The 25,108-nt window shown below is 33.2% G+C and overlaps 2 protein-coding genes across 3 annotated transcripts; one reads left to right on the top strand and one right to left on the bottom strand.

The window, feature by feature from the left end:
• The first annotated feature begins 8,052 nt into the window (after nt 1–8,052).
• LOC145001320 (Myb/SANT-like DNA-binding domain protein) lies at nt 8,053–12,588 on the top strand. 2 transcript variants are annotated; one of them, XM_078960694.1, is made up of 8 exons: nt 8,053–8,179; nt 8,736–9,101; nt 9,189–9,339; nt 9,421–9,761; nt 9,842–9,971; nt 10,161–10,471; nt 10,551–10,677; nt 11,650–12,588. In XM_078960694.1, exons 2-8 carry the CDS (start codon nt 8,769–8,771, stop codon nt 12,054–12,056), a joined length of 1,800 nt encoding a protein of 599 aa, XP_078816820.1. In that variant the 5' UTR covers nt 8,053–8,179; nt 8,736–8,768; the 3' UTR covers nt 12,057–12,588. The 2 variants fall into 2 exon arrangements, with proteins under 2 accessions (XP_078816820.1, XP_078816821.1); XM_078960695.1 differs by lacking the exon at nt 8,053–8,179 and adding an exon at nt 8,219–8,386.
• A 1,172-nt stretch (nt 12,589–13,760) lies between these two features.
• Nucleotides 13,761–20,985, bottom strand: LOC145000564 (uncharacterized). Its single transcript, XM_078959806.1, has 7 exons — nt 20,032–20,985; nt 19,774–19,920; nt 19,593–19,702; nt 15,914–16,259; nt 15,621–15,809; nt 14,998–15,098; nt 13,761–14,309 (listed from the first exon to the last, which is right to left on the bottom strand). The coding sequence occupies exons 1-7, from the start codon at nt 20,938–20,940 to the stop codon at nt 13,856–13,858; spliced, it is 2,256 nt and encodes a 751-aa protein (XP_078815932.1). The 5' UTR covers nt 20,941–20,985; the 3' UTR covers nt 13,761–13,855.
• Between the last annotated feature and the right edge of the window lie 4,123 nt (nt 20,986–25,108).

Here is a 25,108-nt window from a genome sequence, read left to right as displayed (position 1 = left end):
TTGTTGCGGTGACTGCAGCAGATACAGCTGCCTGGAATGCAGCTGAGTCGACTTCGGGTGGGGTTGGTCTAGGGTTTCCACGAGCGGGTCGTTGAGGCATCTTTCTGTCTTAGAATGGAAAGATGTTGAGTGTATGTGGTTTTTGTGAGGTTGTGATCCTATAGACTAGGTGCGTGGCACAAACTTAAGTACTTCTACAATATATCATACAATCATGGATTCGTAACACATAGCAGATCATAAGGTCATAATAAAACATATAAATTTTTTTTACTAATATTATCCGCCTTTGATACATGAAAATTTTGCTCGTAAGAGCATACATAAGTGATATTAGTTCGACAACATAACGGCTCTATGAGTAGTGTAGTCACTTAAACATAAAGTCGGGGTACATAGCATAGATCCTGATGACCGAGTAAGATAAGTCTATCCCTAACACTCCATGGTGTGTCCTAAGATAGTGGCAATATCATATGCCGAAGTGTTGAGCCAACAACTGAGCCATCTCAGTCATGTCTCCAATGACCTCATCCCTCTCATGCTCAGCTTGCACTGCACGTGCTTCCATGGCGAACAGCTGTTGCCACAGGGCGGCAATCTCAGCTTTGGGAGAGCGATTCTCCCTTGCGGGGTTCACTGGTGGGGCGGGGTGGTCCGGTTGTGCCTCGCCGACAAATTACGTGGTGTTATCTTTGCCCGAGTCTTGTCCTTCCTCCATGTCATCATCGGTCTCCTCAGGACGTGTGATAGTTATACCTTGGAGGGAATGTAGTTGATCAGGCTACACCCACTCCTTGATATGACTAGAACAGTTCTGGCTTAACTGAGATACCAGCATTATCTTGTTTGGTTCGGTATATGTTCTTTCCCTAATACAAGCAAGGATTTTTTTTTATTGTTATGTTTCACTTGTTTTGTTCAGAATTGTGTTAGTCCCTCCTTTTGGTTTATAGTTGCATATCAATGTGTGGTTAGATATGCTAGTTCACTATAAACAAAGCTCTGATACCAACCTGTCACACCCCCGAACTAGACGGCGGAAACGTCCGGGGGCTATTGTGACTTAATTGAATACCATCACAATGATTATACATGAATCATAACATCATTCATCATCATGCATTGAAATATTACAACTGATATTGTTTACATTCAGTACATTGTTTTAAATATTACAATTCCATAACATAAACTGTTCGATCATTAATCTAAGCAAAACACCATGATATAACTTGATACATTTTCTTCTGTTTACCTGTTAACTGAGAATACAAGTTATTTTGAAAACGGTCAACATATGAAATGTTGGTGAGTTCATAAGTAATGTTATGGAAAATGATTTTTTTGTGAAGTTTGAAAACCCAGAAAATCCGAAATTTTCTGAAAAGAGTATTGTTTATAAAAAGGTGTGAAGATCCGTAAATATGCTTGTCGATTTTGAAAACATGAATAATTGTTGAACTTTGTATACTTCACATAAGTTAAAATGTTGAACGCCCCGGGAAAACCCGATGCTTTCCCAATACATAAAATTACATGTCTTGTTTATTGTTATACCGTTACGACGATTGTTTTTTATTACCCAGGTGACATTGGATTAACTAAGGGTTGTGAGTTGTTACAATCACGCATTATTGAAAATGACTAGTTTATAACTACAAATTATGAACGATCCTTGAGGCGTCGTCCATATTACTCACATAATCCAACCACCCTGACTTCTCTTGTTTAACGACACGAATCTGCTTACTCGGTTTCTCATAGCCCCACAACCGAGGAGAAAGGAGGGTAAGAAGCCTCCTTTATTTCCATAAGTCATTCAAGGCTATTGGGAATGCGAAAGGCACTTGGCCTGACTCGCATTTGACTTCTCGACTTTGCTAGCAGTACTAATGGACCCTTGGGGCCCAACAGCACAATAGTGCTATCGAAAGTCCTTTTACATGTAATTGGGTCATAGAAGGCCCATTAACATGTAAGCGCGTTCCCTTCGGGCCCAAAGATCATGTCATTTGGATAGCAAGGCCCAACAAGCACGATTTGAGACTTTCAAGCCCAAAGATTGAATATTGACTCCTCGTAGTTATCGAGTGTTTATTGAAGTAATACGATTTATTGTTTTTTTGGTTTTGTTATTGATTCGAGACCGAATCAATTCGTTTGATAACGATATTGGTGTTGAAAGTGTATTTGTTATTACGATTCGCCGGTAGTCGTGGATCTCGTATTTTGTCTTAAGGTATTTTTTGTTTTAAAGTAAGAATTTTACCTTTTCACAACCCTTCTTTTATAAAGTTAACAATTTTAGTCCTTTATATAAAAGAATTTCCATTTTAGTCCTTAAACCAATTTTTTTCTTGACACTTTAGTATCAAAACTTATTGAAAAGACATTTTCAGCCCAGATTTACTTTATAAACAGCTTAAGTCCTTCAAAAATGAAGTTTTCTCGATTAGAACCCCCACTTTCGCAACTTGTACAATTTCGGCCCAAAATAGGAAATTTTTACATTTTTGATCCTTTTTGAATTTGAAAAACATTTTTGACCTTTGAAATGGTTTTAATACACTTAAAATCCCCTGTTTTACAAAAAAACTTCCTTTTCAGCCCCTCAAACTTAAAAATCTCGCGTATTGAGGCTTATTGGGCCGAAAAAGCCCAAGTTTAGCCCATTAAGTGTAAAGTTTACACTTTTAGTCCTTAAAAAATGCTTTGTTTCAGAAAAATTATTATATAAACTGTTTGGACTCTTTTGACCCTCCAGAAACTATAACTTGTTGGTTTGGGCCCTTAGTTTTGCATTTTTAACAATTTAAGCCCAAAAATAGGTTTTATGTCCAAGCATGTTCATCCTAACCATATGAGTTATTTTTCTTGACTTGATTAGGGTAAAATAGTTTATGTTATGTTTATTTCCTTCCCTAGGTTTTAGATCTCGATTTTTACATACTTTTTGGATAACATTTTCATCACAACACATGATATCACACACAAACATGCATCAAATCACACATAACATACATTTACACGTAGATCTACAAATTTACTTGTATTCTCCCCCATAAAAACTCATAAAATCAAAACAAAAGGGGTATGAAACTCACCTTGGGTGTGGTTTCGGTTTTGGAAGGAAAAGATGAGAAGAATTCGATCCTAGCAACCTTTCTTTGAGGATCTCGAACTTGGATGCTTCCAAGGTGCTAGATCATAAGTTTGAATGAGTTAAGAGATGATTCTTGAATGAAAGGAAATAGCTAGCTTATGAATCTAACATCAACTTACCTTGGATGATGATTTTTGGTGGAAAGTCTCCTTGAAAAGCTCTTGATTCTCGAAAAATCTGATGAAGAAAAGTGAGGATGTTCTTTGAGAGAGTTTGTTTAAGAAAAATTGGATGAAGTGTGTGTGTTTGGGATGCTCTCGGCCGAGAATCAAGAAAAAGAAGAAGAGAGAGAGAGAGAAAGAGAGAGAGAGAGAGAGAGAGAGAGAGTTGAGATGATTAACTTAGATGCATGTTGGTCCATGCATGGTGGTATGTGATGCATAAATGAGGTGGCAACCTCACAAGTTAACTCTTCACTCCTTGGGTTGGGCTTGGGCCGAGATTTGGAGAGGAAAAAGAAAAAGATTGGGCCTTGTATGCTTAAGCCTTTTTTTCATGGTTATGTTAAGTGATGTTTGGTTCAAATAAAATATAAATGTGATTTTTATGACCTATTAGGGCTAAATTAGGTTAATTATAGCCCAATATGGTTCATTTAAATAATTTATTTCATTCTAGGCCTCATATGGTCCAAAATATTGAAATAAATGGAAGTGGGTTCAATTAGAGCCCATTTAAGAGTTCTAAGCCCAAGATAGTCAAATTGGAAGCTTATTGGTCCATTGGGCCCAATAAGGAAGTCCTAGTCCAAAATGGGCCTAAACAAGAACTTCTAGGGTTTCCAATTGCTTGTTGACTATTTGCAATGCTTGTATGAGGTGTTTGATTGAAATTATATTGTCATAGAGTAAGCATGATGCATGCTTTCATGTTTTTGATTCGTAGTTGACATAAGTGTTGTAGTTACAAGGCACAAAATTTTCTAGTTGTGACAGACATGGTGTGCCACTAAAGATCATTTCCGATCGCGATACTCGCTTCACTTCTCACTTTTGGGCAAGTATGCAACACGAATTGGGATCTCGAGTTGCTCTCAATACTGCTTATCATCCCCAGACAGATGGTCAGATGGAGAGAACAATCCAAACAGTTGAAGATATGCTTCATGCATGTGTTTTGGAGTTCGGTGGTAACTGGGATAAATACTTACCACTTGTCGAATTTTCGTATAATAACAGTTACCACACTTCAATCAAAATGCCACCATATGAAGCATTATATGGTCACAAATGCCGTACGCTGTTATGTTGGTGTGAAATAGGACAGAAGATCCTTGGAGACCCTGAAATGATTCAAGACACCACCGACAAGATTCAAATCGTACGAGAAAGAATGAAAACGACCTAGGATCGACAGAAGCCCTATACGGAAAAGAGAAGACGACCTATAGAATTCCAAGTGGGTGATTTTGTGATGCTAAAGGTATCCCCATGGAAAGGCCTTATGCGATTTGGGAAGAAAGGAAAGTTGAGTCCTAGATTTGTTGGTCCTTTCAAAATCATCCAGAGAATTGGAAAGCAAGCATACCGCTTAGAATTGCCTGAAGATTTGGTAGATATTTATGATGTGTTTCATGTAAGTTATTTGCGCAAATGCTTGAGCATCTACGATGAGACAGTTCCATTATCCGAGGTGAAATTGGATAATAGGTTAAGATATATTGAAGAGCCTGAAGAAATCGTGAATGAAAGAACAACTAAGCTACGCAATAAAGAAGTAGAATTGGTGCTTGTCAAATGGAAACACCATCGTGGCCCAAACTATACTTGGGAAAATAAGAATGAGATAAAAGCAAAATATCCCCATTTATTTTAATCGATGTAATTTCGGGGACGAAATCCTCAAAAGGAGGAGGTATTTGTAACATACATGTTTTGAAATCGTGTTTTGTAATGAATAAAATTGTGAAATATTATGTAAAATTGAGTGTTGAGTTCTAACAGATGGTTTTTACTAGAAATGAAGTAAAACTATGTTTAGAATCACTCAGAAAATATTGGAAGTCTTATGAGATTCCAATTAAAAGCCAAATAGTGAAATTTAGCGAAAATATAAAATTTTAAATAAGTAAAATTTTATTATTTGATGTTGTAGAGAATCTCGTTAGAAACTTGTAGGCGAAAACCTCGTCAAAATCCGAGTTATAACGATGAAGTTATGACCAACCGAAGATCCGCAACAAAATCGGCACGGCACCGAATGACGTAAAAGTGAGTTTTTTTTTTATAAACTACTTTTTAGCCTTAGTAATCTAAATGAAAGTCGTAGTATTCGTTAAACCTAGAAATTCGATAAAAAGAACGTCAAAATCTGACTTCGTATGAGGAAGTTATGATTTTTCGAAGTTTCGACTTAGCAGTAGACAGCTAAAAACTCGAATTTTAGATCGAACGATATTTTACCGATACATCCTAAACGAGAATCGAAGGTCTCGTCATTTGTAGTTCAACGGTAAAAAGTCTGACGAAAACGGATGTCGAATGAAGAAGTTATGAATTTTTAACGGATTTTCCTGTCCCGGTCTGTTAAAAATAATAATATTAAAAATAAAGTTAAAATTAGCCGACGAAGTCTAAACGAAAGTTGTAGAGCGTAATTTTAGCTACGCGTGCATATAAAGAACGTCAAAAACAAAGCTCGTATGCGAAAGTTATAGATTTTAGAAGTTCGGGGCCCGAAAACCGAAGAAATTCGCATGAATTGTGTTCGGACACGTCACTTGCACGAAGCATCAGCGTCACCGAGACGTGGCCGATCCGATAAGCATCGCGTGTCGCAAGATGAGTGGACCGATGTGCGAGCCAATCCGGATCCAACGCGTGCTTCGCACCGCCTTCGCCACCGAGCAGCTTCGTCCGAGCCTCGCATGCAGCCTCGTGGCCTTCGCCTCTCGCGCCACCTGCTCCTCGCTCCTGATGCCACCGAGCTGATTCGCTGCTTGCTTCCCTCCCAAACCGACTTCGGCCTCGGCCCTATATATAGAGGGCTGCGAACCTTACCGACTAACTTTTAAAAATTGCCACTTTTAGCCCCTCTTTCCATATTTTCTTCATTTTGACTTTCCCCGAAGCCCCGAAATCAATTTTAGCACCCGAAACACGTCCTGAGACCCCCAAGAAGCCCGAAAATTTTATCTTTTCGGTTTTTAAGCCCTACCTTCGCAGAGCCTGGTTTTTAATCAAGCTCCCGGTTTTCAACATAGAAAGACATATTTAAAGCCGAAGTGCTATCCAAATTACTATTTTAACCCCCGGTTAACTTAAGGTGAGTTCAATATATAGGAAAAATTGTATGTTATGTGTTATATGTGCTATGTGCTTTTCAGTATTATTATTCTGAGTTATTTTCTTGTGTTATTCGCTATGTTTATAGCAATTGTAATACCTTTGACCATGTGATCAGTGAAAGGACTTAGATTCACATTGGTACTGGTACGTAGCCTCTGGCCATGTAGAGCATGTCTCCGTAAGAGAATGACTTCTATTCTATGACATTGGCAAATGGTTAGACATGACTATAAGCCTGAAATCTAACAAGATGTTAATCAAAAATTGCATGTCTTCTATGCCATTTGGGCAAAAGCTTTATTGATGTACATCAAGAATTGAAAAGAATATCTTTGAATAATGTCTTTGATTGATATGAACGCTTGTCACATGATCTCACATACATCTTGTTGTTCCTCTTTGCTTTTGCCGCATTGAAGTATATATATATATATATATATATATATATATATATATATATATATATATATATATATGACATAACATTATATTGTATCTATTTTTGAACTCACTAAGCGTCACCGCTTACCCTATCAATGTTTAACAATTACAGGTGATAAGTAACTAGTATGTTTACATACTATTGAAAGATGTAGAATAGTTTGTAATAGTACTTTTGTACTACATTTTATGTTTGTATAAATTACAATATCTTGGGTAGTTATGTAATATATTTAACACTTTGTAATAGAAGGTTTGTATCCAATAGTTTGTAATTCACTTTTTTATCAATATAAAATATTGTTTTTATAAATATGCAAATAGCATGTTTTGGAGTAATGATATTGTGAAGTACGAAAGTTTGGGACTTTCAAAAATACGAAAGTTAGGGTCTTTCACTAAGCCTTCCATTGCATAGTATTTTGGTGTGCTCATCATCATATCATAAAATTAACTATTATTTTCTTGCATTTTGTAGTGGTAGACCTGAATAAACTTGAGCTGAATGACTGAATGCTAGAGATGGTCTCTCAAATACAAATTCTTAGCTAATTGGCTATTACTCAATAGGCTACATGATGGAAATGAAATAATTAACTAATGACAACTCTTTAAAATGATATGTTTTAATTGATAAAATTGAAGAATATGCCCCTATAGTATACACTCATACACTTGGAGTTGCTTGCAGGGGTTATTTCTTTTTCCAAATTTCTTTTTACAAGGCATTGTACTTTCATAAATACACCTAAAAGAGTTGTATTGGCTATACGATATGAAATCCAGTGACAAACAATTTAACCATTATATTGATTCTTTTCACCATGTGCTCTTCGAACAAGACACAATTCAATATCAATATCCTAGAACTACGTACATTATGATCCGTGCAACACGCGAGCTTCCTTCCGGTTAGATAAATAAAACAGACATGATCATGAGATTGTAAAGGATGAGTTTTGACAAATTGTGAGAAAATGGATCAGATACAAGCATGAGTCCATCATATAGACCCATCTGGATGTTAATTGAAAAATAACTGAACTGAACCGAAACTGAGAATATTCGGATGAGATTACCCTACCAGCCATTAACTACTTTGGGCTTGTAAACTTTGGCCCAAATTGGAACCCTAATTAAATAACTTATAATCCAGCCGCACTCATTCTCTGGCTTCGTAACCAAACACAAGCTTCCCTTTTGCTCTTATTCCGGACTAGGGTTACCAGTTTACCAATCGCTCCTCTCATCAAAGTTCTATTCCTGTCCACAAACACCATAGTCGGTAAGTACTTATTAGTTATTACGCTTGCTAGCTCAACTATTCTCTTCCACTTTTCGATTTCTTTGATTTTTCCAATGTTCGAATTCGTTTGGTGTTCGTAATATAATGCAATCGTGGTCGTCTTCTGCGGAATCTGCAGTTGAAGTTTTTATAATTGCATTCTGAGATTGTTAAATCTGTTGCAGAATTGTTTCTACAGTGCAATGGGTATGCGATTCGTGTCTGAAACTGTAAATATCAGAGCTTTGTGGCCTGAGGGCATCGATTTGCTAGTTATTGTTTTCGTTTAGCTAATTGATTTGCTATCTTGCTCATTGACGCATTTGTCATTTTTCTTTAATGTATACCTTTTACTGCTTTAATTTGTTGGATTCAAACTTAGAACATCATAGCTTTTGTACTGAAAGATTACGACAGAAATTGCATACTTCAGCTTTTGTACTGAAAGATTACGACAGAAATCGCATACTTCGTTAATCACAGTGACATTAAGTTTATACATCAGATTTCATTCAAATATAACTGCAATGAAATTAATTATCATTGCCTTTTGCAGGTATATGGTTTGATTGTGTCGTTAATTGGGACAATGGGTAGCCAAACTCCCATTAACAAAGATCGTTCAAGAACTTATTGGACTCCAACAATGGAGCGATACTTTGTAGATCTCATGCTTGAACATATGAATTTAGGGAATAGGGTTGGACATACATTCAATAAACAAGCATGGAATGACATGCTTGCTGTTTTCAATTCAAAATTTGGATCACAATATGATAAAGATGTACTCAAAAGTCGTTACACAAATTTATGGAAGCAGTTTAATGATGTCAAGATTATGCTTGCTCAAACTGGATTTTCATGGGATGAAACAAGAAATATGGTGGTTGCAGATGATTATATTTGGGATTCTTACATCAAGGTATGATTAAAACCCAAAACCGATCACTAATAAAACATAAAAAAGTTCAATAACCATATCACATACTTACTATGGTTAATTTTTCAGGCTCACCCTGATGCAAGACAATATAGGACAAAAAGTGTGCAGAATTTCAGTGATTTATGTCTGATTTATGAGCATGCAACTGCTGATGGAAGATACAGTCGTTCAAGTCATGATGTTGATATTGATGATGAAGTCAATGGAGTGAATTTAGGTAAGAATTGGGATTCTATTTGCATGTTATTGCTATAATTATAAAATTAACTTTATGTACAATATAATTCTTGTTGTTAAGGTGATGGGATACAAAGTGTAATTTCTTCAAATACTGAGAGATCAAGAACCGATTGGACAACAGAAATGGACAATTTTCTTACCGAGTTACTGTTACATCAAGGGCAAAAAGGTAATAAACATGATAATTCATATACCAGTGAAGCATGGACTGAGATGCTCACTTCATTCAATTCCAAATTTGGCCCTCAACATACAAAACGCATGTTAAGACATCGATACAAGAAACTATCAAAATATCATTCAGATATAATGCTTTTGCTAAAACAAGATGATTTTTCATGGGACACAAAGGAGCAAAAGGTTGTTGCTAATGATGATGTTTGGGATGCATACTTAAAGGTATTGCTTTGAATCTTGGATGATGACATGGCATTTTACTTTTCTTCATTTATCTGAAATGTGGTTATTGTTAATTGCAGACACATCCACAAGCAAGAACATATAGAACAAAATCAATGCCAAATTATAAAGATTTGGATTTGATTTTTGGAAGTGATATTGTTAATGGATCTCAAAAGGATCTTGATGAAGACATTGGATCAAAAACTGGTGTGTGAAACTGTGAATTTATTTCCTCAGATTTTATTTGTTTATTTTTTGTTTCCTTTATGTATTTGTTCACTTACATACAAAAAAGCAATTGAGTGGCTTTTGCAAAACCTAAGTTTGTAACTAAGATTAATAACTGTATTAGATATTTATTAATTTATGGATTTTTTTAATCCAAAAATTATGCAGGAAATGAACGTTCTAGAACATACTGGACCCCACCAATGGACCGATATTTGGTTGACTTATTGGTTGACCATGTCAACAAAGGAAATAAAATTGGGCATACATTTATTGCTCAAGCTTGGATTGAAATGGTGAAGTCATTCAATGCCAATTTCAACTCAAATCATGACAAAGATGTTTTGAAGAATCGATACAAACACTTCAAGAGGCAGTACAATGACATAAATACCCTTTTAGGGGAAACTGGCTTTTCTTGGGATGATACACGAGAAATGGTGGTGGCTCAAGATCATATTTGGGATGCTTACATTAAGGTAAAACAGTTTTTGACTTTTTTTTTTAAAAAAAATTCTTGCTTTTTTTGTTTTTTTTACTCAAGTGAAGTTTATTCAGGTACATCCTGATGCAAGATCTTATAGGGTTAAAATGGTCTCTAGTTACAATAAACTATGTGTTATTTATGGTGAAGATAATTCTGAGGGGCGTTATGGTCGTTTGGCTCGAGATGTTTCAAGTATAGGTATGCATGTTATGTGTGAAATTTCATTTAGTTTCTGTCTGTTTTATAGGTGTTATATCAATCTAAGGGTCAAATTTCTGTTTATTTATTCATTTTTTTTTTTTTTTTTTTTTTTAAATTTCAAGAAAAGTATGGTCTTAAATTACACTTATAACCTAAAATAATACCTATTCTTAGGTAGCTTTTGGTATGATGGATTTAGAGAATAAATGGAATTACAAAAATTTATTTTAATTTCATGTTTATGTATAAGTTATAATTTTAAAAAGGGAAAACTTCATAAAAGTCTTTATATTTTAGCCTCATTATTGATTTAGTCCTTATATATATTTTTAATTCAATTGTATTCATTTTGACCCTTTTACCAAATCAACAGGTCATCCAACTTTCAAAATTTATACTTTTGGTCTAGATTTTAAATTTTATTACAAATTTATTCTAAAATTTACACTTTTGGCCCAAATTGTAAAATTTCATCACAAATTCATTCTAAATTTAGTTTTTTTACATATTTTTAAAAAAAAAATTGTTTTGAATTTCTTTTTTACTGTATAAAATCATATTTGTACATAAAAACATTTTGACTTGGTTTTTTAATGTGATTTTTTTTTTGTATAGAAAAACTTATTTTCACATGTTGACTGGGTTTTTTAATGTGAAAATGAATTCGTAATCAATTTTTAAATTTGGGCCAAAAGTGTAAATTTTGAAAATGGGATATCCTGTTAATTGGGTTAAAGTGTCAAAATGAATACAATTGTCGGTTTTTGGGATTTAATCGAATTATATATATATATATATATATATATATATATATATATATATATATATATATATATATATATATATATATATAAAGGACTGAATCGATTACGAGACCAAAATATAATGATTTATTTTTTTTGGAGTTTTCCTTTTAAAAATTGTCTAATGAAGTGTTTATTGCTCTAATAACTTCTAATTTGTTTCTAGGTGAAAGTGATGGAATCATCTTATTACCAAACAACTCAACAATAAGTTCCAATACTCCAACAAACATAGAAGACACAAATCCAATCCAAATAAATCCTCAAGAAACCGAGCCACCCATCAACAAAAAACGCCCAACAAAGTTGCCATTAACTCTACAACCTTCTTGCAAAGTGCAAAAAATGCAAAAAGATGATATAAAAGAAGCTTTGGTAAATAAAAAGACAGATGATAACAAGTTTAATGCAATAGAAAAAGCAGTTGATGCACTTCAAGCCATACCCGATTTAGATGATGAACTTTTGTTGGATGGTTGTGATGTTCTTGAAAACGAGAAAAAAGCAAAAACTTTTTTGGCATTGGATGCGTCTTTACGGAAGAAATGGTTGTTGAGAAAGCTTGGGCGCTAGCATAGATTCTTTACCCTTTTTTTTCGACATTTTTGTCAAGTTTAACAAGTCACACTTTTTGATTTGATTAAAAAAAAAATCTTGGTTTCTTAATTTTCATCTAGTAGAATGTTGGAACTCTTTATGTTACGATTTTAAAACTCCATGCTATGTTCCTTAAGGGATTGTGAAGGTAATCCAATCCATCGACAAGCTCGATGCGTATCTCGAGACATTAAAGCCACGTGACACTTGTGCAGACAGGGATTTGTCTTGTACAAGTGTCACATGGGCTGTAATGGCTCGAGATATTCATTGGGACTGTTGATGGATTGGATTGTTTTCATAATCATTTGAAGAATATATCAAGGAGTTTTGAATGGTGACAAAAAGAGTTCCAACATTCATTGGATGAGAAGTAGGAAGCTAGGCTTTTTTTTAGTGAGATTACATTATATATAATACTTGTAAGCCATTATTTTTCTCATCAATTTATCGTCATAGAAGAACATACCAAGGAGTTTTTGTTGATAGATTAAGACTACTTTGGATATTTTGTCACTTCATGTGAAGATTGAATAATGCATTCTATATGAACAATAGGAGGGGATGTGGGACATACAAGAAATTACATGGTAAAGGATACGTGTCATGTTATATTTTGTTCGTGAGTATTTCTAGATCGACTAAACTGAATCTAGTAACTCGTGGTATGGATGTGCCTTTTGTTTATGTCCTTGGTGTGAGTTATATGTGGAGTCTTTTGATAATCTGTTTATCAAATGCAAGATTGTGACAAGAACTTGGAAAAACGAATTGGAATACATACGGTTAGTGACATTTGCATTTGGATTGATGGATTACACTTGAGTACGAATAAGAAGGTAATCATGGAAGAAATTGTATTCATTACTAAGGTGGTTTCTTTGGCAAGTCACAAATCAAAGAAGAGAAATGATTTTTGATAATTATATACTTGATAGTTCTTATGCGAATAGAAATAGTAAAATTACCATATCGTGGTTTCTATGGTTACAAACCAAGTTTCTATGATTCGTTTGTAATTAATTTCTCCCACTAGCAACTTGCTAGTCATAAAACTTGTTCAAACGAATAAAAATAAAAAATAAAAAAAATGAACGACAATGATAGACATCTATGAATCAGTTTGTGAGGGGGAGTTTGTGGTGGGGTGGGGTTTGTGTGTGGGTGAGTATTATTTAAGTGTAATAAGATTAATTTGTTAACAAATATAATTATGATAAATATCAAACAAGTAAAGATGGTGCGGAGTACACACTTATTTGAGTTTATTAAGATTTAAACTATACTATTATTTAGGGGCGAAGCCCCTAAACCACGGGGGTCCGGAGGCAACGTCCTTGACAACGGGGTTCAAGTGGTGGCAACCCCTGACAGTGTCTAAGGGGCAGAGGTCCTGGTTGGGGTCGAAACTGCCATATAGTAGTTTTGGGACAATGGAATAATCTCCTGTTTTGGTCATTCTCTCTCTCTCTCTCTCTCTCTCTCTCTCTCTCTCTCTCTCTCTCTTCAGTGATACAATAAAAGACATAGCATCCATCATTGTCTGTTCTTGATCTTATATCGAGTTTTATCTGATTAGAGATTTCGAATATACCATCGACATTGAAAGTGTAATTTATGACTCTAGTAATCCAAACTTTCTTAACCCTGATTTCCAAACAAGGGAGGGGCTCTATAGAATGAAAAAACATATAACTCAATGATTATTATATAATGCATTTTTATAATAGTATTTAACACATAGATCATCCACCAAAATTTAAATCTTAACAAACTTACAACGGTCTAAATTCGATTCCTTGAACAGAAAAACCCGTAAACTTCCATTTATCACAACTTCTGAAGCACGTACGCATTGAAATAGTTGCTGCAAAATCTCCCGGGAATTCCCACACTCTAAGTTCCATCCAACCATCCTCCCTTAGTCTTGGATGGCCTTTTATTTTGCGAGTACTTAATGTGGATTGAGACAAATGATCAAGCTGGGGTCTAATAATAGGAACATGAGGTGGAGTAACTAAATAAATAAGCCGTTTATGTGTTATAAAGTCAATCTTGAGATCTATGTTTTCTACTTCTATTGGTCCCTCAAACACTGAGTGGTGATTTTTAGGAAGTTTGTACAAGAGGTAACTTGCATAAGTTGTTTGAGGCGATAGTAGTTGGGATTCAATTACACAAGCAATAGAAAAAAAGTTTTTGTCTTGGGATTCTGCCACCATGTCAAATCTGCAAAGTAGGAAAAACATACGTTTCATCTAAATCTTACAGACTTGTAAAAACTGATTGTAGTTAATAGTATAGGATACATGGAATCTTAGATTTTATGTCCAAAAGATTCCTTGAGAAGAAATAGGAGGCTTCAACGTATATAGAGATGAATGTAGTGTAGCAGATAGAGACTATCATAGATATGTTAGGGCATCTCAAACACCCAAGCCTATTTTTTGCATAATTTCTTACACAATTTTGTTCGAATTTGCACCATTTTGTGGGAAATAAATATAACATCAAGATTGTGTTAAACTTTCATGTGTCAGTTTTGGTTTTTCAAAATTTATGTTTATACATTTTTAATTTATTTGATTGTAGAGTTGTATTTTACACGATTATTACTTATAATATTATGTTTTATATTAAATTGTTATTAATAAACGAGAGTTTTGACAACTACATAAGCAAAAAAATGGAATATAACATGAACATATTTTTTGATGCAAAAAATGATGTAATGGTTTGAAGATGAATTAATCCTTGCACTATTTTTGCACCATTTTTGTGCATAAATAGTGTTATATATATTTTGGAGATGAATCATTTCTTACCCTCTTTTTGCACAATTTTCGTGCATAAAAAAGTCTTATGGGTTAGAGATCGTATTAGCAACCATATGAATTGAGAAAAAAAAACAAATAACCTTGATTCTTGTAAGGGCTTCCATGTCCACTTTTCTTCTTGTAAGATTGCTCTTGCAGGTAGCATATGACATTTCTTCATATTTTCGTCAACAGAAAACCACTGATAATCAATAAAGTGTAGATTATTAGTAAATCTGTTGCGTTATCATTTGAAATTATTCAAACTCTAAAGTGATAATTCATGAGAATTAACTTAACATAATCATTCGTAAAGTTATGACAACTGATGAGATAAATTGTGTGATCTTAGTTGCAATAGTCGTACTATATATTGTGGTCCATTTGTTTTAGACTTATGAATTTTATTTTATTTTATTTATTTATTTTTTGTACTTGATGAGGAACGCAAAGAAAGAAATAAAAATGTTGGCTAACGTCAATGCCAAAGATATATATTTTTTAGGATCTATATATTCAAATGATAATTATATTAGCATACCCTATATACACGACCCTTTAAACAATGAATCGATGATTTATGGTAGGAATCATTCTAACTGATAATAATATAAAGTAGCAGCTTATTAAGCAAATGATAATAGGCTTGATGTTGTTATAACTTCAAACGGGTGGGGCATTCTAAATAGATATATCGTAACAAAGATTGAATGAGAGTTAATACCTTTTCACCATTATTAATGGAGAACCCTTTACGAAGAAGACAAAAGAGTTCCTTATTACTTGTGGAGTGCACTCTGTCTTCCAACCACTTGGTTATTTCTGGATGATCATTTGACATTTTTTCTATTTCAGAATATGATATGGGTTTGATATCTAGATTATATTCATCCTTCACATTTTGATGCTTCTCCTACAAAGCATATCAATATGGTATAATATTAGTACATAATTTTCATTGTTGATATATGCAATTTAACAAATACACATTTTTCATACTACAAAGTGTGAACTTACATGCTCTAAGGGTCGAAATTCAATTCCTTCAAGAGCCAGGTTACGATGTAGGGAATAATAGGATGGGCGCACAAACCGAATCCTAAATTTATTTTCCTTGTGGTAGCTAGTGAATTGGTATAATTCTGTCATTAGCCAACCATCTTCTCTGAGATGCGCAACACATGATGTGGAATATTGTGCTTCCTCTTCCAGTTTGTACTTAAAGGGTACATATGGCCCATTATCCCAAAGATGATGTTTGAAGACAAGGTTGATAGTATATGTGACATGTGTGGACAAGAATTTTGTATTTGCTTCTACTCCAAAATCACCATCAATCATATGAAATACGACACTTGGAAATCTGCATATATCACAATACATGTGGTGCCTCCCTGGTTTTATATATCTTTAACTATATTATAAAGAGGTACATGACTTAATGTATAAATCTCTTATGCACAAACCATACATCTTTTTATGAACAAAAATTAATTATGATAAAAAATAATTAACAAAAATATTTAAGGAAGAAAACATCAATTAACTAATTATTATTATTATTATTATTATTAATAATAATAATAATAACGTGGGCATGATGTTTGCCCAAAGGTTGGATATGAAAATTTTCTAACATATCAACTAGAAATTTATAGTCATTAAAATATTCAAATAACATTTTCTGAAAAAAAAATCATTCATCCAAACAGTAATAATTGTCGTTGCTGCTTTGTGTGAATGTACACATAGTGTGTGTATATAACTTTTCTTGAATTTTAAGAGGTACATGCTTGATAACTCAATATATAAATCTGTTATGCACAAACCGTTCATCTTTTTATGAGTAAAAACTAATTATGGTAGAAAATAATTAACAAAAATATTTAAGGAAGGAAACGGTAATAATTGTCTCCACCGTTTTGTGTGTGTACACCTAATATATATATATATATATATATATATATATATATATATATATATATATATATATATATATATATATATATATATATATATATATATATATATATATATATATATATATATATATATATATATATATATATATATATGGGCGGAGATAGCAAGGGTGCTGCCGAATGCTTTGCCCTTTAAAGTATATTAATATATTATGGATACATATGAAGCCTATGGGTTTCTTTTTGTAATGTTAAACCCCTTCCATTCTCTTTTAAAGTTTCCATTATTATATAAAAAAGTAATGTGACAATAAATATGACTAAATTAAAATCTCTACGATGGACTAAAATATCACCGAATTCACCCATTTATCTAAATTGTTGATTTCCCTTCATTTAGTTTAATTGGTGTCATTAATAATTCTTTTAGCTAAAAACTTTTACCTCCAATTAACTAGTATAATAAGTATTAATTTTATTTTCATTTAACCAACATGGTATATAACTCCTATTTATATGATTTTTTTTTTCTTTTATAAAATTTTCACTATTGTCCGATATATTCGGGGAGCTCAATATAAGCCCCCTTAACCTTGAATTCTCGCCTCCCTATATATATATATATATATATATATATATATATATATATATATATATATATATATATATATATATATATATATATATATATATATATATATATATATATATATATATATATATATCGGCCACAAGTCCATATTTTTCAAAAGTTTTTCACAATGTGCTTTTGTCCCCCTTGAGGAAAATTAAAGATATAGAATGTGGTTGAAAACCTCCTGAGATCATCCGTTATAGTAGCCTTTTAATTGACAAATTAAGAGGCAGCCTCTTAATTATTCAGATTAAGAGTATTTGGTAGGTTATGAATTAAAGCCTCTAAAACTTTAAGAAGCCTCTTAAACTTTAAGACTTGGGCTTGTATCTGAAAAAAAAAAAAAGCACGTGTCCTTCCTTATTTTACCCTTGTTGATATGCCTGCCTCCAAAACAACACACCCCCTTCAGATCCTCTCTTATGTCTTCGACTTTCCTCTTACCTGTGACGATGTCGAGCGCCAATCACCTCCTCCGTCGTCGACCTCCCTTAAATCGACTCCCACCACGACTTTCAACACTTGGCTCCGACAAGATTGCTCCTTCTCCTCTATCCCACCCCTTCTCTTACCTCTCTTATCTACATTCGTCTGCTCCCTCCCTCCGGAATTGACTTCGACAACTCCGCCACTCTGCCATCATCGTCCTCCGCCGGCGTCTTCTCCGCCTCCAGTTTCGTTTCCGACATCCTCTCTGATACCTGCTCTACAACGATATTGCCTAAACCTCCGATGACTTCTGCAGGTAAATTCTTCGGTTTCTCTCTTTCTCTGGCTATGTAATCTCTTTCACTATGTAATCAGATGTGTTGCTTCATTTTTTCTTTTTCTTCAGATGTGTACAGTTATCAATTGCCTTGAAATTCTGAAATCAATTGCTCCCTTCTTCTCTTGCTATTATTTATGAAATCAAGTTGTGCTACTCTTTTCTTTTAACTGAAATCAGATGTGTATAGTTATCAATTGCCTTGAATTTTTGAAATCAATTGCTCTCTCCTTCTCTTGCCATTTTTTTTTTTCTGAATATCCGGTTTCAGCTCCAAGAATTGAATCCAACGAAAAGTGTGATGCTTGGAAGTCCATTATTATTTGGACTAGATATAAAATTTCAGGAGAAAGAAGGTATTCCATGGCATCAACAACTTTTGATCAGTGGAGGATCATAACATGCAACATGGTTGTAGATTGGAATTGGTTGTAAGGTTGGGAGGATATGTTGATAGTAACGATGTTGTTGGCAGTATTTCTTGCTGAAATTGTTTGTTTATCTCCTTTATATTTGATGAAATTGTCGTTTTATATGCTAAAATCATGACATTGTCTTTTTATATGCTAAAATTATGAAATTGAGATGTAATATTTACATAGATTAGAGTTGCAGGGGAGAAGAAGATGGAGTGATTTCTTTATTTTTTTCATGATTTCTTTTACTTGTAATTGTTTACTAGGGTTTGATTTATTGGTCTTTTGTTCTACATGATGTAACATGGATATGGCTTTTAAAATATTTTTGTTTGATTTGGATTATGTATTATGTTTATATATATTTTTTATAATTATTCAACGAGTTTGTTCAATTATTTTTAAAACAAAAACATTGAAATAAACAAAAGTTATACAGAAGGGTAAAATGATCATCTTTATCATTCAACAAAGCAATTCAGATTTATTCAGATGTTCTAATCAAACAGTATGTTATAAATTCAGATCCTTTTAGAAATTCAGACCTCTTAAAAATTCAGACACTATCAAACAGTCCTAAGATTGCAATGTTATTATAGAAGGGTTTGGTTTTTTTTAACGGTTTAGAGAAACATGCATGGAAATTTGATAACGGTAATTTAGTAATTTCACATGGACACCTCAACTAGCTACAGGGACAAAAAACCGCAGCAAATCCCCTACTTAAGAGCTTAAAATCGCAACAAATTCAATACACCTACTTAAGAGCTCAAAATCGCAATAAATCCCATAAGAGCTCAATCATTAAAGAAAGTTCTATGGATGACAACTACATAAATTTATAAACTATAGGGACATGTTCTGTAATTTTCTCTTCATAAAAGGAAACCTTTTAAAAGGTCACATTATTTGGAGTAGATAGAAGGATAACAAAAGAGATATAGATATTTAAACTGACCTTGATTTTTCATAATTTTTAGATAAATCGTATCCACTTGTATATTCGAAAATAGATTCCGCTGCAGAAACCATTTCACACTGTTCACCATTCTTATTTATCGAAAGCCACTGCGAATAAACAAATTCAATTTAGAATATCAACAAAATGTTACAATGTGGGGTTAACAAAATATATTTACCGATTTACCCCCAGAAAGAAGAATTCCTTTCGAGAGAAGCAAGAAGAGTTCCTTTTGCGACCTATACGACACAGGAGGTACTGCAAGATCTATAATCTTACTTATTTCTTCAAAGTCCATTCTCTTTCTCACATCTTCAGAAAACTCCTGTATAAACATTTTACTTTAATTCTTTTTGCGTTTTTATAATATTTAAATGTATAGTGATCGATTTTTTTACCGACTTTTAAATACAAAGACAAAAAAAAAAAAACTTACTTGTTGATCAAGTGCAATTTCAAGTTCTTTCACAATCTCAGCCATGGTTGGTCGTTCTTCACGCTCTCTCTTCAAACACTTACATGCGATGGATGAAAATGTATTCAACGAATCTGAATCCATGTTTTCCTTCAAATCTTGAAATATAATCTCATCAAGTCTCTTCTCATCATATAACTTTTGCCACATACGCACTAAAATTCGAAGCTGACCATTACTATATTCAAAGCATAATCTTCCACACATTACTTCAAATAAAACCACCCCAAAAGAGTAAACATCAGACTCTTTCGATAGAAACCCTATCTCCCAATACAACGGATCACAATACCCTGGGGTACCTACGACATTCGAAATAAGATATGTATGTTGTTGATTAGCTGGACCTAGTTTTGACAAACCAAAATCAGACAATTTCGCATTCCAGTTCTCATCCAAAAGTATGTTTGAACTTTTTATATCCCGATGAAGAACTCTTTGTTGTGTTCCTAAAGGATCATGAAGGTAGTTTAGTCCACATGCAGCTCCTATACAAATCTTGAGACGTTGAGTCCATGTGAGACTTGTGTTAGCAAGATACGCATCAAGGCTTCCATGAGATGCGTACTCGTAAACTAGGATCTTGTGCTCACCTTCACTACAAAAGTGCATTAGAGAGACAAGATTTTGGTGTCTGTAACGGGAAAGCATTAAGACTTCCTTCCAAAACTCTGTATCTCCTTGTCCATGTTTACGATCTAGACACTTGAAAGCGACCATGGTTTGTCTTCCATTAAGAGAGAGTTCTCCTTTGTATACCTGTCCGAACCCACCTCTTCCAATCAATTTGTCACGACCGAAGTTGTTGGTAGCTAATTTGATATCTTCCAGTTGAATTTTAAGGTGTTCAAAATCGTCCATGAAGGACATTGTTGATTTGTTTCGAGGTTGAGAGAAAGTTCAGGAAGCAACTAATCGATTAACATGAACATTTAATGTTGAAGTGGGTCCTAAAGTAAGTGGATAACACTGTTTTTCAACTTTACTCTTTTGGTATTTGATGGCGTTATCACGTTATGTTGTCGACTTTGTTTGGAGCTTTTGTAAGTGGATGACATTATTTTTTATGGGGGTGGAAAGTGGCAACTGATTAAATAATTTTTTGGGTGCCTTAAAATGAATTTTAGTTTAGGGATGAATGAACTTTAAGGATGATTATTTTAAGGGGCTTTTGATAAATTAATTTTAAGAGATGTCTTAAAATGAAATTTTAGGATGATTATTTTAAGGGGTGTTTTAAAATTAAATTCATTTTAAGGGATGTATTAAAATGAAATTCAATCTTATTAGGGGTGTCTTGAATTGAATTTACCCTTTAAAATTAAATTCGTTTTAATGGTGCCTTAAATGAATTTTAAGTATGATTGTTTTGAGGGGCTGTTTGATAAATTGTGGTGAATTTTGAACCAAATGTTTCAAACTTTTTATTTTATTTTATTTTATTATTATTATTTTTTTTATAATTACAAACAAAAGTTTGGTGTTTTGGTATTCATTTGAAAATGAATTTTTAACTTATTAACTTTTTAAAAAGTTAATAAGTAAAAAAAAGTATTTGAGTATTAGAAAATATTTTTTTTAACCGACAAGCTAAGATATTCTTAAAATATCATCTATGTCTCCTAGTGAGACTTGAACCTATAATCTCTAATTTGAAAGTGTCATTCTTTACCGTCAGGCTAAAAATCCTTTAATAAAAGACATTTTAAAACAACTTTTTATATAGTGTTTGAAAATAGGTTTTATAAAAATCCCATATTCTAATTTTTTAAAACTACTTATAAATTATTAGGTTTACATAACATATAAAGTAAAAAACTACCATTGACTTACCTTTAACCATCATGACAACCTCTAATACCCCACATCCTTCCTCAACATATGTCGCCTCCCAGCCTGTAGATAGCTCGAATATGAAATATTATTTTCTTCCCTCACCTGCAATTGTTGTCAATACATCGATTCCATCTTATGGTGCTGCTCCATCTAATCGATTCCATCATTGCACATGATTCCGAGAGCTTGCTCATGTATTATGCAATAGGTAATAATATCAATTTTTTATTATTATTTTACTTTCCTTTTGATGGATTGTTGAATCCGATTTCTGTATTCTGATTTTGCATACATATAATTGATTGTTTAATCTGATTTAAAATCTTATTTTGCATATTGATTAGTAATGAGTTCCGATTTTTAAGATTGTCCACCGGTTTCACTGTTTCAATGGCTATTTGCATCTTATTGTCATGATTTTTGATTTTAGACCTGTTTTGAATATGATACTTTACCTGGTTAATGTATGTCTTTTTGCTTCATAATTTCAGTTTCAGTATTGTATTATTTTTTATGAATATATCTATAGATATGCATGTTAATTACATGCATGGGCACCAAGTGTAACATTCAAAAATCATAATAAATTTAAACATTTCAAAATCAACCATTAATCAACATTGTTTACAAAAATAGTCGTTATTTTAAAAGCATTATTTCAAATTAGAGTTTTCCCAAGATCCCGTGACATAAAATAGGAAGCTGTGTACAATCACGCATTTGCTTTTCCATGATCCTTTGAAGTACCTAAAACGATAAACTAAAACTGTAAGCCAAAGTTTAGTGAGTTCCTCCAAAGTAGCATACACACATATAACAACATATACCGGGTCCACAACTAGAAGACTGGATTACCCCCGAGCCCACAATATGAGTCTGGCATGCCAATCGAACCCTCAGCTCATATCTGGAATGCTCCTGAGCCCCCAGTATTAGTTTAGCATGCCAATCAAGCCCTTAGCTCATATGTGGAATGCTCCCGGGTTTGTTGGATACAACACAAAGAAGTACAACCTCAAACCAACACAATATGTCGGCACATGTAACAGAGAAACATAAACACAGAACCAACAAATACATATAATCATGTAGATCTACTGATCAACCACAAACTAACATAATACTATCCTAACCAGGATAAATAATCTTGTGGACTGATATTGGTGCCTTCGACCCACGGTACAGTAATAAGAAACTCACCTCTCAGGCTGACAAATAGTTGAACAACACAATACTCTGAATATCAATTCTATAAGTTACCTAATCAACAGATAGAGACCAAGGCTTAACTATAGATCAAAATACTAAAAATACCCTTAAGTCAAACTTAGTAAGCCCTGGTCAAAGTCAAAGTCAATGGTCAAAGGTCCAAACGTTAATATGTCTTTCCAATAGAGTACACCCTGTGTACTACGAGAATACGCCCAACATACTCTGATGTTGACCAAAAGCGAGGTGCTGACCGTGTATGCACATCGTACCTCCAGGTACACCCAACGTATGCTGCTAAGTCCCAAAACTTCATTAAGAGCTTATTTTATTAAGCCCTTTCATACAAAAATCCAATCCAAGCCCAAAATGTTGTCTTAAGTCATAAAGTTTCCAACTTTATGACTTTGCGTGGCTATAAAGTGCTTAATGTCAAAAACCATATGTTCTTAACCTAATAAGACCATCTAACACATGCATGGGTTACATACAACACTCAAGATCATATTTTTATGCACAACAACACTCTGAAATGTCTAAAAGGACGGCTCAAATGACTTAGAGTAACTCATACTCAAAATGCCAAGCTAATGGGACCAAAAAGTTTACAACTTCAAGGCTAACAAGATCTTAAACAAATCATCATCAAGTTCAGAGCTTTTTACCCTATAATGATGCCAAATGGTGATGATATGAATTTCACATCTATTTTTTTTATAACTTAGCAACATGTGTATCGTCAGATTAAAACAAAAACAAAAGCTCAACTAATTTTCAAATTTGTAACCAAAGGCAAAACCAATACATTTAAACCAAAGTATCACTTATTAATCCAAAACGAACAAAAAAAAAACCGATTATTAATTATATATGAGTACATCCACCAAAACATTGCTTATTTCTCCATAATTTCCCTTTGTAATAAGTCAATAATTATAAGTAGATAACATCTTAAAAGCATGGCACATCCTATTCCCAATAGCCAATACTCAAAACCACATGGCATATAAAAAAATAAGTTAAAAAAGCTAAATTTTAGAGTAACCAAAGTCCAAATAAAAAACAAAAAGGAACATGAAGCATTAACCAAACTATCTACTAAATAAACAATATAAAGCATGAACTAAACCATCAACAAAAGTTGTATGGCACATACACATACAAAATTTTGTAGCATGGCATAAATGATGTAAAATTTATTTTGTATCTTATTGCAATTTTACTATATCAAACATAACACTACATCAGACGACATGAACAACACTAGAGAAATGTTGAATTTCAACAAAGCATCACCAAAGGCAAAATGGTCAAGATTTAATTAAAAAGGGATTAAGTCTTCATACATCATGTATTTAATGTAACTATAAACTCTCGGCTTAATAGAAACATGTATTTAATGTAACTATAAACTCTTGGCTTAATAGAAAGGTGAATTTCATCAAAGCCTCACCAAGAGCAAAATGATCATGATTTTGATTAATAAGGAGGAAGGCTTCACTAATTGGGTCATCATTTTACTAATACTTTTATGAATCATATTTATAACCAAGATCACCTCTCTCTTTTTGTTATTGATTCTGATAACAAGGTTGGTTGATTTTGCGTTGAGTCATTCATAACTATATGTACTTTGAATGTCTTCACCACCCATTTCATTCTGACATGTTGTTTTGCACTCCATGAACATAGGTTATCCTGTTATAAAACAATATACCACTTCAACAAACAAGAATACCCAAAACCAGAATACACTATAATATTTAAAATTAGTCTTTAACGTATTGATCATATCATATAGCACCCACTACAGTCTTACATACCCAAAGCAATTTTGTTATTACATTTGGATTTTGAAACCCAAATTCTGAAGATCAATAGTTTCCCCCTGTTTGGAGAAAATATTTTGAAATTTAATGTCTAACTATTAAACAAATATCATTTAAAGGAGAAAAATAGTAAAATACACAACTAACAAGATGTTCATAACATC

The sequence above is a fragment of the Lactuca saligna genome, chromosome 6 (genome assembly GCF_052625555.1).
Source record: "Lactuca saligna cultivar CGN05327 chromosome 6, ASM5262555v1, whole genome shotgun sequence".
NCBI classification, from domain to species: Eukaryota; Viridiplantae; Streptophyta; class Magnoliopsida; order Asterales; family Asteraceae; genus Lactuca; species Lactuca saligna.
This window is presented reverse-complemented; position numbering and strand designations above follow the sequence as displayed.